At 63.2% G+C, this 11554-nt stretch overlaps 1 protein-coding gene across 4 annotated transcripts in view; it reads right to left on the bottom strand.

Annotated features, from left to right (window-relative positions):
- Nucleotides 1–4525: 4525 nt before the first annotated feature.
- Nucleotides 4526–11554, bottom strand: part of GGA1 (golgi associated, gamma adaptin ear containing, ARF binding protein 1) — a 19074-nt gene continuing 12045 nt past the window's right edge. For 3 of the 4 annotated variants that reach the window (XM_031036299.2, XM_006740950.3, XM_031036298.2), the window contains 7 exons: nucleotides 11108–11260; nucleotides 8258–8322; nucleotides 7643–7809; nucleotides 6997–7190; nucleotides 5987–6156; nucleotides 5628–5738; nucleotides 4526–5537 (listed from right to left, as the gene is read on the bottom strand). In XM_031036299.2, coding sequence (XP_030892159.1) covers nucleotides 5427–5537; nucleotides 5628–5738; nucleotides 5987–6156; nucleotides 6997–7190; nucleotides 7643–7809; nucleotides 8258–8322; nucleotides 11108–11260 — 971 coding nt within the window. In that variant the 3' untranslated portion in view covers nucleotides 4526–5426. Of the gene's footprint in view, nucleotides 5538–5627; nucleotides 5739–5986; nucleotides 6157–6226; nucleotides 6442–6996; nucleotides 7191–7642; nucleotides 7810–8257; nucleotides 8323–11107; nucleotides 11261–11554 lie in introns of those variants that run through there. The other variant, XM_081822427.1, reaches the window with a different exon arrangement.

Here is an 11554-nt window from a genome sequence, read left to right as displayed (position 1 = left end):
TGAGCACCTACTGTGTGTGGGTGGGCAGACTGAGTACTTCATGAGGGCAGGATCTTGGCCTCAGACAAGGGATTGGGCACACAGTGAGCGCTCACTGGATGCTCCTCCACTCCCCGGAAGGGAGAGCCAGACAGGCCCAGTGGAAGTGGGAAGGGAACCCTCCAGCTGGGGCTGCTGAGTCAGAGCCTCCCAGCTGGGAGGCCACCTGAGCGTGGAATCCAGTGGATTGAAGGCTCAAGCTGGCATAAGGAGACCCCAGACAAGGTTCCCTAGCCCACCTCCCTTTTCCCAACTGGGAAGGCCCCTGGAGGGGATTCTAGAAAAAGGGCAGGCCTTGAGGAATGCCTTGATGGAAGGAGAAATCAGAGTCCAGTATAGACCTGGCTTCTTAAAAATATGGGGCTGGGGTTTGCAAGGTCTGGGTGCCAGTCCTGGCCTTTCCCCCTTCCTCACTGGCCAGATCCCAGAACATCATGGTGGCTCAAGTTTCCCCCATCTCTGCAATGGGCACAGCCTACTGTGTGCACAACTAGGAAGCCAAAGAGCCCTAAGCCAGCAGCTTGACACCAGGTGCCACTGCCTTGCCGTCTGGGAAATCTCTGGGTTACATGGTGTCCCCACCCTGTTTCAGCCCTATCTCCAGCCTGGAACACACTGGGCCTGGCCTTGTCCACTTCCCCAGCTGCTCTGAAGGTCCCTGAGGGCAAGGTCTGGCTTCTACCTTTGTCCCCCCTAGGCTTGCCCAGGCCTGAGCCCCCGCTCAGAGGGGTCAGGATACCTGGGCCATAGCAGCAGCAGCTGGAAACCACCGGGACCATCTCATCAGCCCAGTGGAACTCTGGGCCTCTCACCCAGGCTCCCCTCCAATCTGACCCAAGAGCTCGTCTCTGTCTGGCCTGGGTGGGGCTGCTGTGCCTCTTGGCTTGGGTGAGGGGTATATTTTAGGGTACATTTAAGCTTGAGCACACTTGGATGCTGAATCATAAAGGGTTGGAAGCCCCAAAGGTTGGATCATAGGCTGTTCCTTTGAAGGATGTTGTAATCAGAGACTTTTGGACTCTGAGGTTTTATCAGGGAATGTCGAGATTGCAGTTTTAGAACTGCAGTTGCAGGAGGGGGACTTCAGAGGTCACCGGCCAACACCATCTCCGATCACAAGGCCTTTCCACACTGCATTGGGAGGGCTCATTGACTTGGCTGGCTCTCCTCCGCCCAGGCCGAACCCTGCATGGTCTAGCGATGTGCCACGGTCACAGGAGATCAAGAGACAGGGCTGACTTGAATGCAAGTGAAGGCATTGCATCAATGGACACTTATTTCCAACCCAGAGACAGCCAGAACAGAGCTTGAGTGTGTGTGGCTGAAGCTGGCCAGCTGGGCTCAGCCGCTAGCTAGCTGGGTGACCTTGGGCCAGGGAGTTCACCTGTCTGAGTCTCAGTGTCCTGGGCAAAATGAGAAGAATGAGGGCAGGTCCCAACAGGTTGCTTTGAGAACTAAATGAGTTCCTACGTAAAATGCTTAGAACAGGCCCTGCTTCTTCTTATCCAGCCTGCACCGTCTGGCGTAAAAAGACCCTTGCCCCTATTCCTGCCTAGTTGCCCCCTCCATGTGTCCTGCTGCCTTCTTGGGACACTAGCCCGTTTTGTCACCTACTTTAGCACACCCCCCCAGTGAGGTTGGCATCATTATCCCCATTTTACAGGTGAATAGACCAAGGCTCCAGGCACCAGGCCACTCGCTGGTTAAGTGGTAGAAGCCAAGTTAGAAGGCAGACTTAACAGGCTCCCAAGCCCCCACGAGCTCTCCTGCTGTGCCAGCTGGCGCTTCCTGGAGGCTCCAGAATAGCTGCCCCCTCCTTCATCCCCATGGCTGCCTCCGGGGAGCAAACCCGCGACAGTCTGGGAAGTGCCAGTGGGTGAAGCTCAAGCAGGATGAGCACAGGGAGGCCAGTGGCTGGCGTGGAGGTGGTGGGAGCAGGGGTCAGCTGTGGGGCCACAGCACTGAGCAAGAATGTCGCACGGTAGACACCTGGACAAGTCGCTGGTTTGTGGTCCTATCAGTGCCCGGCTCTAAGTGGAGGCTGCTGTCCAGAGCAGCCAGGCATGCGGTGTGATTTCTGGGGCTCTGAGAACTTGCCTGCCTCCTCAAGCCAAAAGGACTTTCCCAGAAGGAAACCCTGGGAGGGGCCGAGGCCTGAGGACAGCCCCCGAGAGCCCGTGCCCTTAACCCTGGCTCCAGAGGACAGTGGCGCACGGAGGGCTCGGGAGACTGGGCGGGGGGGGGGGGGTACACACATGCCACCAGAGGGACGCCTCGCGGGACTGCTGGTTGGCCTGGCCCTGACCTGTGCCCTCAAGCACTTCACATGCTCTTCGAGCCACCGAGCCTCCATTTCTTGTGGCCACAGGCAGTTCTGAGGACTGAGGGAGAAGGTGAGAGCAGCAGGCCGGCTCCGGTGTTCTCCGCCTGGGCAGGGACTGGGGGCAGGGCCAGCAGGATGGCAGCGGGGACAGGCTCTCGGGCCAGGTGGCAGCCCCTCCGTTGCTGGCGGCGGCCACAAACAGATGAGCAGTGTGCTGCGGTTGCCAAAAAAGAAACCCAAACGAGCTGCTGCCTCCAGCCGCATGAATAGAAGTGGAAGTGTGGCTTCAGGGTCTGGGAAGTCCCAGGGCTCCTGGGCTGGGCGTGGGAGTCACCCTTTGAGAGACAAGAGAACGCGCCTTCCCTGCTCCAGCCCAAGGGCTCCACAGCCTCTGGGTCTCCTGTGCACAGCTCAGTGCTCCGGACCTCTGACCGAACTGACATGCATTATTTGGGGCAAGACTCCTCCCCAGAGTGGAGGCTGAGGGTCACCTCCCATCATCACCACCCCAGCCCCAGCCCCTCAGACAGATGCGGGACTCCATGGCGGGCCCCGCAGGTCCACCTCCCTTCCCGCTGTCCGAGCGACATGCCGAGCTCCTGGCTCACAGGTTCCATGCCAGCCTCTGAGCTGACCGAGGGGCCCTGCCTCCCATGGGGGCTGCTCAGGGGCACCTGCAGGACAGTAGACGGTTGGCCAGATTGACTAGGAAAAAGGGAGGGTGGGAGGTTGGGAAGATGACAGAGATATCCCCGTCCCCGTCGAGGCTGGGTCACTTCAAGCCAACGCCTTGGGGAACCAGTTCGTTCAAGGACTCTTCAGGCCTCAGAGGGGCCTTACAGCTCCCTGGGTCCCTCCCCACTACCAAAGGCCAGAGAAGGCAGCACCTCGCTCAAAGTCACACAGTGCGCCAGGGACCCCGCCGGGAGCAGACGAAGACTCCCTGCCCGAAGCTGCACACATTTGCACCCCACCCTGCAGCCCTTGCACAGATGCGCAAGATCCTACTCCAGACGGTGCTCCCGGGACTTGGGGGCAGCGGCACTGCGAGCAGGGCCTCATCTCATTTAGAACCTTCCTTCTGCAGACTGTCTTTCAGGGGCATCCCAACTGTCCGCGCAGTCTGGCCCAGTGGGGAAGGGAACAGGAACTGGCCACGTGGCTGGGGGTGCACGGGGGCCAGGGCATCTGGAAGCCCCACTGCAGGAGGGCTGTGTCTGGGATGGGGGGGGGGGTCCTGCACTGACGTGAAGCTCTCAAGCGCACATCCAGTGAGACCTGGCAGAGAGAGGCAGCCCTCATTTGCTGGATGGAAAAGAGTGCCCAGGCTGGGGAGTGAGCATGCTGGGCTCTGGGAAGGCGTCCAGCCTGGAAAACACTAGGTTAGACAGAATGAAACTGGTTTGTTAAATACAGGACTCCCCATCATCTGCTAGGGGGGAGAAATGGCAGGCAGCCTTGCCCAGGCTTATCTCAAGGGGAACCCTCGCCTGCAGAGCAGCACGTAGGGCTGGCTCCACACCACCTGGCAATCCCCCGGACGAACTGCTGCCCCTTGCTCGGCTCTGCACTGGTTCGCGCTCTCAGCTGCGAGGCTACGCCACTCCCTAGGCACTGGACCGAAGCCTCCCAGGGAAGAGAGAACTCTGGTAACACCAGGGGGTAAGTGAGCCGCAGCTGGGACTGGCAGAGGGCCCAGTGCAGCATCCCTGGGCCTCTCTAGAAACCAGCTGCAATTAGCACCCTGCTTCCTGGGAGCAGCCTCTGGGGAAAGGCGAGAAGAGAAGGCGAGGCAGGGCCCTCTAGTGCGGCCCCGCAGTTGTCTTTGGAGGGCTGAGAGCAGCAGGAGGAAGTCGTGAGCAACCAGGGGGCCTCCCACTCAGCGTCTGCAGCAGCCGCGGCTCCTGGCAGGCCTGAGTGGCCACTCACTTCCAGCTGGGACGGCTCTGGGCCCGCCTCAGCCCTGGGCCCTCTGGTGACTCAGCACCACCACAGGCCCCCAAGCAGGGCCTCTTCCGGTGAAAGGCTCAGGGGTGATGGGGAGGGGAACCGTGGCTGGATCTCCAAAGACCCAGCTAGAGAGGCCTGCAGGGCAGCCCCAGGGCCCTCCCGCTCCTGGACCCCCATCTCCCTCCACCTCAGAAGGGCCCGGAGGGCAGCTGGTCCAGGAAAAGGACGTTTTATTTCCATAAATACTCCTGCTCTCACTCACACACTGACCCCACTCGGCCCACAGAAAGATGGATGGGCAGAGGTGAGCTGCCCACAGGAGGCCCCGGCAGAGGCCAGGGACTGAAGGAGACGCACTGAGAACTCCAATGCAGGACCTCCCTTGGCCAGGGGCCCTGGAGCCCCCAGCCGGGGCACCCAGGTCTGCCATGACCTCCGGGCCAGCAGTCACAGCCCCCACAGCCCCTCAGGAGGCCTGACGGCAAAGGGGGCAGGCGGGTGGAGTGAAACCCCCACGAGAAGTGGGGGACAGGTGGGGCTCCCCCAACTGGGCCTCCTGAGACGGTGACCACAGGGCCACTGAGAAAGAAAAGCAGAGTCAAACCACACACCAGAGAGTGCAAAGAGCTGGGGGTGCAGGCGTCACCCCCCACCAGTCACCCGGTTCCTATGGAGGAGGCCTGAGCTGGTTCCTGCGCCAGCATGGCCCCCCGAGTTATGGCTGGGCCTTCCCATAAGGCATAAGAGACAGGTGGGGATGACCCCACCCCAGGCTGGGGTCAGGGCTGGGCCTGAGGTCCTGGCCCCTGCCCGACAGCCATGCTTCTCCCCCATGATCCCAAGTCCCTCCAGGGCCACGCAGCTGTTCCCTGCTCCAGGCTCCCCCCTGTGGCGAAGGTCCCCAGCAGTGCAAACCCAGGCCCAGCCTCCCGCTGGGTTCAGCTCCGCAGGGGAGGGGGCAAGGAAGGAGGGGGCCGCAGGGGTGAGGGGAGAAGCACCAGGCCCAGGGGATATCGCCATGGGAACACAGGGTGTCCTAGGCCACCACAGCCTCCCACCCAGGCTAGACGGTGCCCAGTCCTGTTGCCCCTCCTCTGCCCAGCCCCTCCCTGTTCTAGAGGCTCCCCCAGGTCTCGGGTGGGGGGAACTGGTCCACATCCCCCATCTCGTTGTAGGTCTGGTCGCCCATGGTGAAGAGGAGCTTGTAGCGGAGCCGAACCTTCTCCTGGGGCAGACACGGTGAAGGCAAGGTCAGAGGGAGAGAAGAGGCTGCCCCCACCCCACGGTGGCACGCTGTCACAGCCGGGCCCCTCACCTTCTGGGGGTTGGCGAGGAGCAGGACCTGGGTGATGGCTGAGGGGTGGACGATGGGGTTAAACGCCGGCAGCTCTGTGCCTGAGGGCGGCTGCAGCTTCACTTTCATGACCTGCAGGCAGTAGGGCGGGAAGGCCTGCTAGCCCTGGCTTCCTGGCCCCATCCTCTGAGGGACCGGGCCCAGTCCGCCTGTCAGCTCCTCCCCGGGGGGCCCGGGGGCTCTGTCCTTTGGCTCCTTTCTATCCCCTAATCCCCAGAGGGACCCTGCCTCCTGCCCCCCCCCCACCCCGCCCAGCCAGCTGGTTCCCCTCCAGCCCCAAGTTACCCTGCCTCCAAAGGAGGGAGGCATGTGCGCGTCACCTTGGGCACAGCCGACTGGAAAACGATGTTGCGAATGGGCTGGGGGGCGGTGCTCAGCATGGACACCACCACCACCAGCACGTCGGAGCGCCCGGGCAGCGGGTCCCGGGCAAAGTGGAAGAGGACCCGGAAGCCATGCTGGTCATACACCGTCACTGGCAAGATGCTGCCTGGCAGGGGGGGAGGGGAGAGGCCGACGGGTGGTGCCAGGCCTGAGCCCAAGTGCGTCCAACCCGCTCCCCAAACCGGCTCCCATCAGGCACTCGCTGCGCTGCTGGAAGGAGCGGACGAGTCCACAAACTCCGGTCCTCGCCTCGACCCTGGGCAGCAGGGCGGCCGGGGTGCAGACTGGCACCCAGACGGGGCAGGCACACTTCTACTGTGTTGGTGGCAGCAGGACACCCACCCCAGACGGGGTCACAGCTGGGGCTCCCCCAGTACTCCTTGCTGGAATGCTGAAGGCCGAGGGGTGAGCTGGGGTCATGCTCTCACCATGCGACCCTGGCACAGTCACTCTGCTGTTCAGGGTCCTCCCTGCTGTTAAGAGAGGGGCACCACTACCCACTTCTTGGGGACACTGGGGGTGATGCCCTCAGTCACAGTGAGGTCATGAGATGGACAAGGCCGAGAAGACCTGCCTGTCTTCGTTGGTCTGCTCACGGCCTGGGCCGGGAGTGGCCCCCCTGTTGCTCCTGGGCAGGAGCAGCTCAGGCTTGGACCTACATCTTGATCCTGGTTTGGTTTCACGATCTCGGAGAGACCCCGAACCTCTCTGTCCTGGCCCTGCCTTTCTGGGGAGGGTGCACCCAGTGGCCAGCATAAGAGGTCCTCTTGCCTGCGGAAGCCTGGACTCTGGAGCTCTCTGCCCTCACTCTGGGACAGATGAGAAAGCAGGGTCCCAGGAAGGGCAAGGGCCTCCCTCAGAGCTCCCTCCCGGGTCAGAGCTCCTAACAGGACAGCGAGGGGGTCCCAGCCCAGCCCGTACCCGCCAGCACCCCCGGCCCACTCACTGGGTTTGATGGACTCCAGGGGCACAGTGATGCTGGCCAGCGAGAGCTCAGTCGTCGTGGGCTGCTGCAGAGGCCCGGGGGGCTCAGGGGACGCAGCGTGGAGGAGGCCAGTGGCCCCGGAGCTGGGCGAGCTGCAATTACTTTTATTCTGCAGGTCCCGAAGTGTGAGCCGGGGGGTCGGCTGCTGCTTCTCCCTTGTTGGGGGACGTGGCATTGGGGGGGTGAATCTTTGGGGGCCGAGAGATCAGGGGCACAGGAAAGGCCAGGCTTCCTGGCTGTCCCTAATGGCCAGCTCAGACGCCTCCCTGTCTCTCCGGCCTTGGTCTCCTCACCTTGGCACAGGGAGCTCTTGATCCCCCGCCCGCCACCCCTGCCCTGTAGGGCATAGCTGTTTCTCTCATAACCTCTGTGCTCCACGGGACAGGCCCTGCACCTGCCTCGGGCCCTGCTGCTTCCCTCCAGCCCAGCACAGAGCTTGGCCCGCGGCGGTCCTCTAGCAGCCGCCACTCACAGGAGCACGCGGGCCCCGGGTCTCTCCCTGTGGGGCCTGGGAGAGCCCAGAAGCTGCTGCCCATGGGGTCGGGTGGGGGAGGGGGTGGGGGTGGGCGTGACTGCCACCCCACGTCAGCCTGGGCAGAGCCCTCACCACCGCACTTGTTGGGACTCCGGGGGCAGTGACTGCTGCAGGAGGGTCTTCCCCAGGAGGTCCAGGTCATCCAGACCACTGCTCGCTGGCAGGGACGTCTGCGCGGAGGCCTGGCTGTCCGTGTCAGGGACCCGAGGCGGGGCTGGGGGCTCTGCGCCATCAGAGGACTGTTGGGCATACACAAAGCACGCAGATGGGCAGGGCTGTGCTGGGGCAGGCGCGGAGTCACCGTGCGCTGCCCTGAGGCCCCTTCCCCTCCTTGCAAGTGACACCTGGGGAAGCAGCAGCACGGAAGGGGACAACATTCCTGCCGGCCCGCACCCCCCTCGTGGGCCGGCCTGGTCTGGGGTTCTACTCAAGAAACCATCAAATTCCAGGGACCTTAAAGTCACCCCAAGAGAAAAAGAATGGGGAACCCCATCCCAACCCAACGCTGAGACACAGGGAGAGTGCGTGGAGGTGAGGAGAGAATGCCTGCCCTCCCCCACCTGGGGACAGGTGCCTCAGGCCCAGGGCCACAGCCGCATGGTCCTCCCACCTCACTACCCCCAGCAGGCTGTCTGGCCCAGCCACCCTACCCCTGGGAGGGGTTGGGCTGGTTCCTGGCCCTCCTACCTGGAAGCTGTTCCATCCAGCACCGTCCAAGCTTGGGCCTGGAGGGGGTGTGGGGTCACTCAGGCCTGCGAGGAAGCGAGACAAGAGGTGAAGGAGCCAGATTCCTGAGCGGAAGCATGGGAGCTGGGGGGGGGGAGCTGCGTGCTGGCCTGGGGGTCGCTGGCTCCTGCCCTCCCCCTGCGGCCCCCCAAGAGGCTTAGCTCAAAGGGGAAAACCCACTTTTGGAACCAGCAGCAGAGCAGAAGCAGAAACCAAAGATCCTGAGGCCCATTCCCCACACCCACTCAAGCTTCCTTTCCTGCCACTCCGAAGCCACCTCAACCACTGGACATCAGGACTGCTGTCTTCATAGTTGGCTGGCAGCTGGCTGCCCAGGGGTGGCGGGGAGGGAGGACGGAGTGGGAGACACCAGGTGAGGATCCACGGACAGGGGGCGGCATTCTGCACCCCCCCACAATGGCCTCTGAGCGTCCGGGGGCAGGCGGTGCCCCAGCCTCCGAGCAGCCCCTGGCTGGGCTGCAGTGTCCCCACGTGCACTGTGGCCGGTGGGAGCTGGGGCAGACTCTAAAGGCCCTCTCTGCCCTGGCCCGTGTCCATAGGGCGGGCTGGCTGGGGCCAAGGAGAGCCGGGGGCCCTCTGCATCGCTCTGCCCGTTGGCCTGCCGAGGAGTGGAAGGCAGTAGGTCACCAACCAGTCTGACCTCTGCCCTCCCTGAAGCGCCCTCAAGGCCAACTTCACCACAGGGTTTACCTAGAGAAGACAAGTTATCCCGTTTCTAGCAAATCCTGAAGGAGTAAGCTGCAGCCTGAAGCTCTGAAGGGCAAGGGCGAGACGCAGGCAGCTCAGACTGCCGGGTCTCCTCCCCTGGGCACACCGCCCTGAGAGCAGGGACGACACGGGGGTGGCTGCCAAGGTTTCCTACAACCCCCCCGCCCCGCGACGTGCCAGGCTCCTCAGACACAGGGCTCACTGAATCCTCAAACAACCATGGAAGGCAGGTGTAGGGGTGTCATCCCTCTTTCAGGACCGAGGAAACGAATGTCAAGAGGGGTTAGGGAACCTGCCCCAGGCCACGTGGCCCACAAGGGGCAGCATCTGGGCCTGGAAGGAGCATGGCCTCATTGCTGGAGTTTGAACACAGCCCTGCTACTCGGCTGTGTGACCTCAGGCTGGTGACAACCTCTCTCCGCCTCATCTGTAAAACCGAGCCAACAGCAGCGTCTGTGTGAGGGGACCGTGACAAATTAGCCCATCAGAGGAAGTGCCTGAACACTGCCGGGACACCCTCCTCGCGGACGGGAAGTCCATGCTGCTGGCCCTGCCCCCACCCTTCACCCTTCCTGCCGCAAAGAACCGTTTAGGACAAGCCCCCGCTGTGGTCCCAAGGCTTCCTCTATCCCCCAAGCTGGCCGGGTGCTGCCCTGGCACTTCTGGTTCCTGTTCCTGTTCCCACATTTTCTTTGCCTTTGAGTAGAAACCAACGGAAGCTGGAGGCTCAGGGCTCTGCTGCAGCAGCGCAGGGACGGGAAGTACCAAGCACACCTTGCTTCTCATGAGGAGGTGGTTTTGCCCCCGCCACTCGCGGCGGGGCCGGGGGCCGGGGCCACACACACCAACTGCCCGGTCAGGCAACTGCCGCCGGGGACCGGCTCTGCGGGGCCAGAAGAGCCTGGGGGCGCTCTGTCCCTGGCCATCCTTTCCCTCGCTGTAGAACAGGGTCAGGGCTCCCTCGCCCTGAGGCGCCCCTAGCTCGGAATGGAAAGGGGGCAGGTGGGTGGGAAGCAGAAGCAGGCCCACGGACACCCTGTGGTCAGACCCTCTTAGGTAGGGTGCCAGCTGCTGGTCCACTGTCCCCCATCCCTCACGCCCCATTCCAAGCCCTCATGTCCCTCTCCTGGCTGACGAGCTGAGTCAGAGTGGCAGAGAGGCTAGGAGAGAGGCCTCAGGCTCGGAGTGCCTCGTCCTAACCTGCGTGCCCCCCACGTGGGCAAGTCACCCCGCCTTCCTAAGCCTTGCCCCCGCATCTGTAAAGCGGGGACGTTGGTGGCACCCACTCCTGTGGTGGGTGGAGGGCGGTCTGTGATGTGACAGCGTGGCAGCTGTGGTTAGGAAAGCCACCTGCCTGGGACCCCGGCACCCGAATGCTTCTTCTGGTCTGTCAGGTTGGCTTTTTACCTCAGATTTGGCTCAAGAGAACACAGTCTGACTCCTGCCTTCCAAGTCAGTTCCCCAACAAAACCTTCCAGATTCTTTCGACAGAGCTCAAGCTCTCTTTCTCTTTAACAACTTGAGGACTGAGACAGAGACCGTCACTATGGTGTCCCGCTTCTGAGCCCTCAGACGCCCCATCTGCTGCCCGAAACCTGGACTCCTGACAACTGCCCGGCTGGCCGGGCGCCCCTGTGTCTTCCCCGGGTGTGTACCTGGTTCCCCGTGGCTCCCCCGGCCTGTGGTCCAGGACCAGCCTGGGGCACGGGGTGCCTGGAGCTGCCGCCGCCGCGGGGCCTCAACTCCCCCCGCTGCCTCTCTCCCCCTCAGCGGGTGGGGAAACCGCAGCCGCTGAGGGCCTGCTCCCCACTCTTGGCTCTAACCTGCTGCAGGGAAGTCCCGCCGGTTTCCCTCAGGCCACTGGAGCCCGGGTGTGGTGGGCTTACCAGAGGTGGGTTTAGAGGCTGGCCAGCCTCAACCCATTGACTTTAAGAGCTTGTACGAACCTCCCTGAGCCCCAGCCTCCTCAGCTGTGAAATGGGCCTAACACCCACCCCATCCTCCAGAGGACTCACGGAAGCCGGAGGCCTCACCCCCACCTGCAGCCACCCCGCCCTCCTCTGGGCCCGGCCCCCTCCTCACCCAGAGACATGAGCTCGTCATCAAGCAGGGAAACTGAGGTGCTAGGCTGCTCGGGGCTGGCCGGGTCAGCAGGGCAGGTGGGCATGGCTGGGTAGGTGGTGCCCGCAGGAGGGAGATCCAGGCCGGAGAGGTCCAGCAGGGCCGAGGTGCTCCCTGGAGGGGGAAAAGAGAGTCGGGCACTGCCTGGGTGGAGGACAGTCAGGCTCTCGGAGGCCAAGGCGCCTGGTGTGGGGGGCAGCAAGCTGTCCCCCCCCCCACAGCCCTCGCTTCCTTCCCCCCACCCTTGGCCACACCGCCTCAGCCCCCCAAATCTGCCACTAGGCCCTCTGTCTAGCCCACGGTGTTCCTTCTGTCCAGAAGCTACTTCCTCCTCCTCTCTACTTGGCCAACTGCCTCCCATCCTTCGAAGCCTTGCTTAAACTCTGCTGCTTGTGTAGTGCCCCCCCC

Source organism: Leptonychotes weddellii, chromosome 5 (assembly GCF_054177405.1).
Source record: "Leptonychotes weddellii isolate Sample4059 chromosome 5, ASM5417740v2, whole genome shotgun sequence".
Lineage (NCBI taxonomy): Eukaryota > Metazoa > Chordata > Mammalia > Carnivora > Phocidae > Leptonychotes > Leptonychotes weddellii.
The sequence above is the reverse complement of the archived record's forward strand: the minus strand, read 5'-3'. Positions and strand labels throughout refer to the sequence as shown.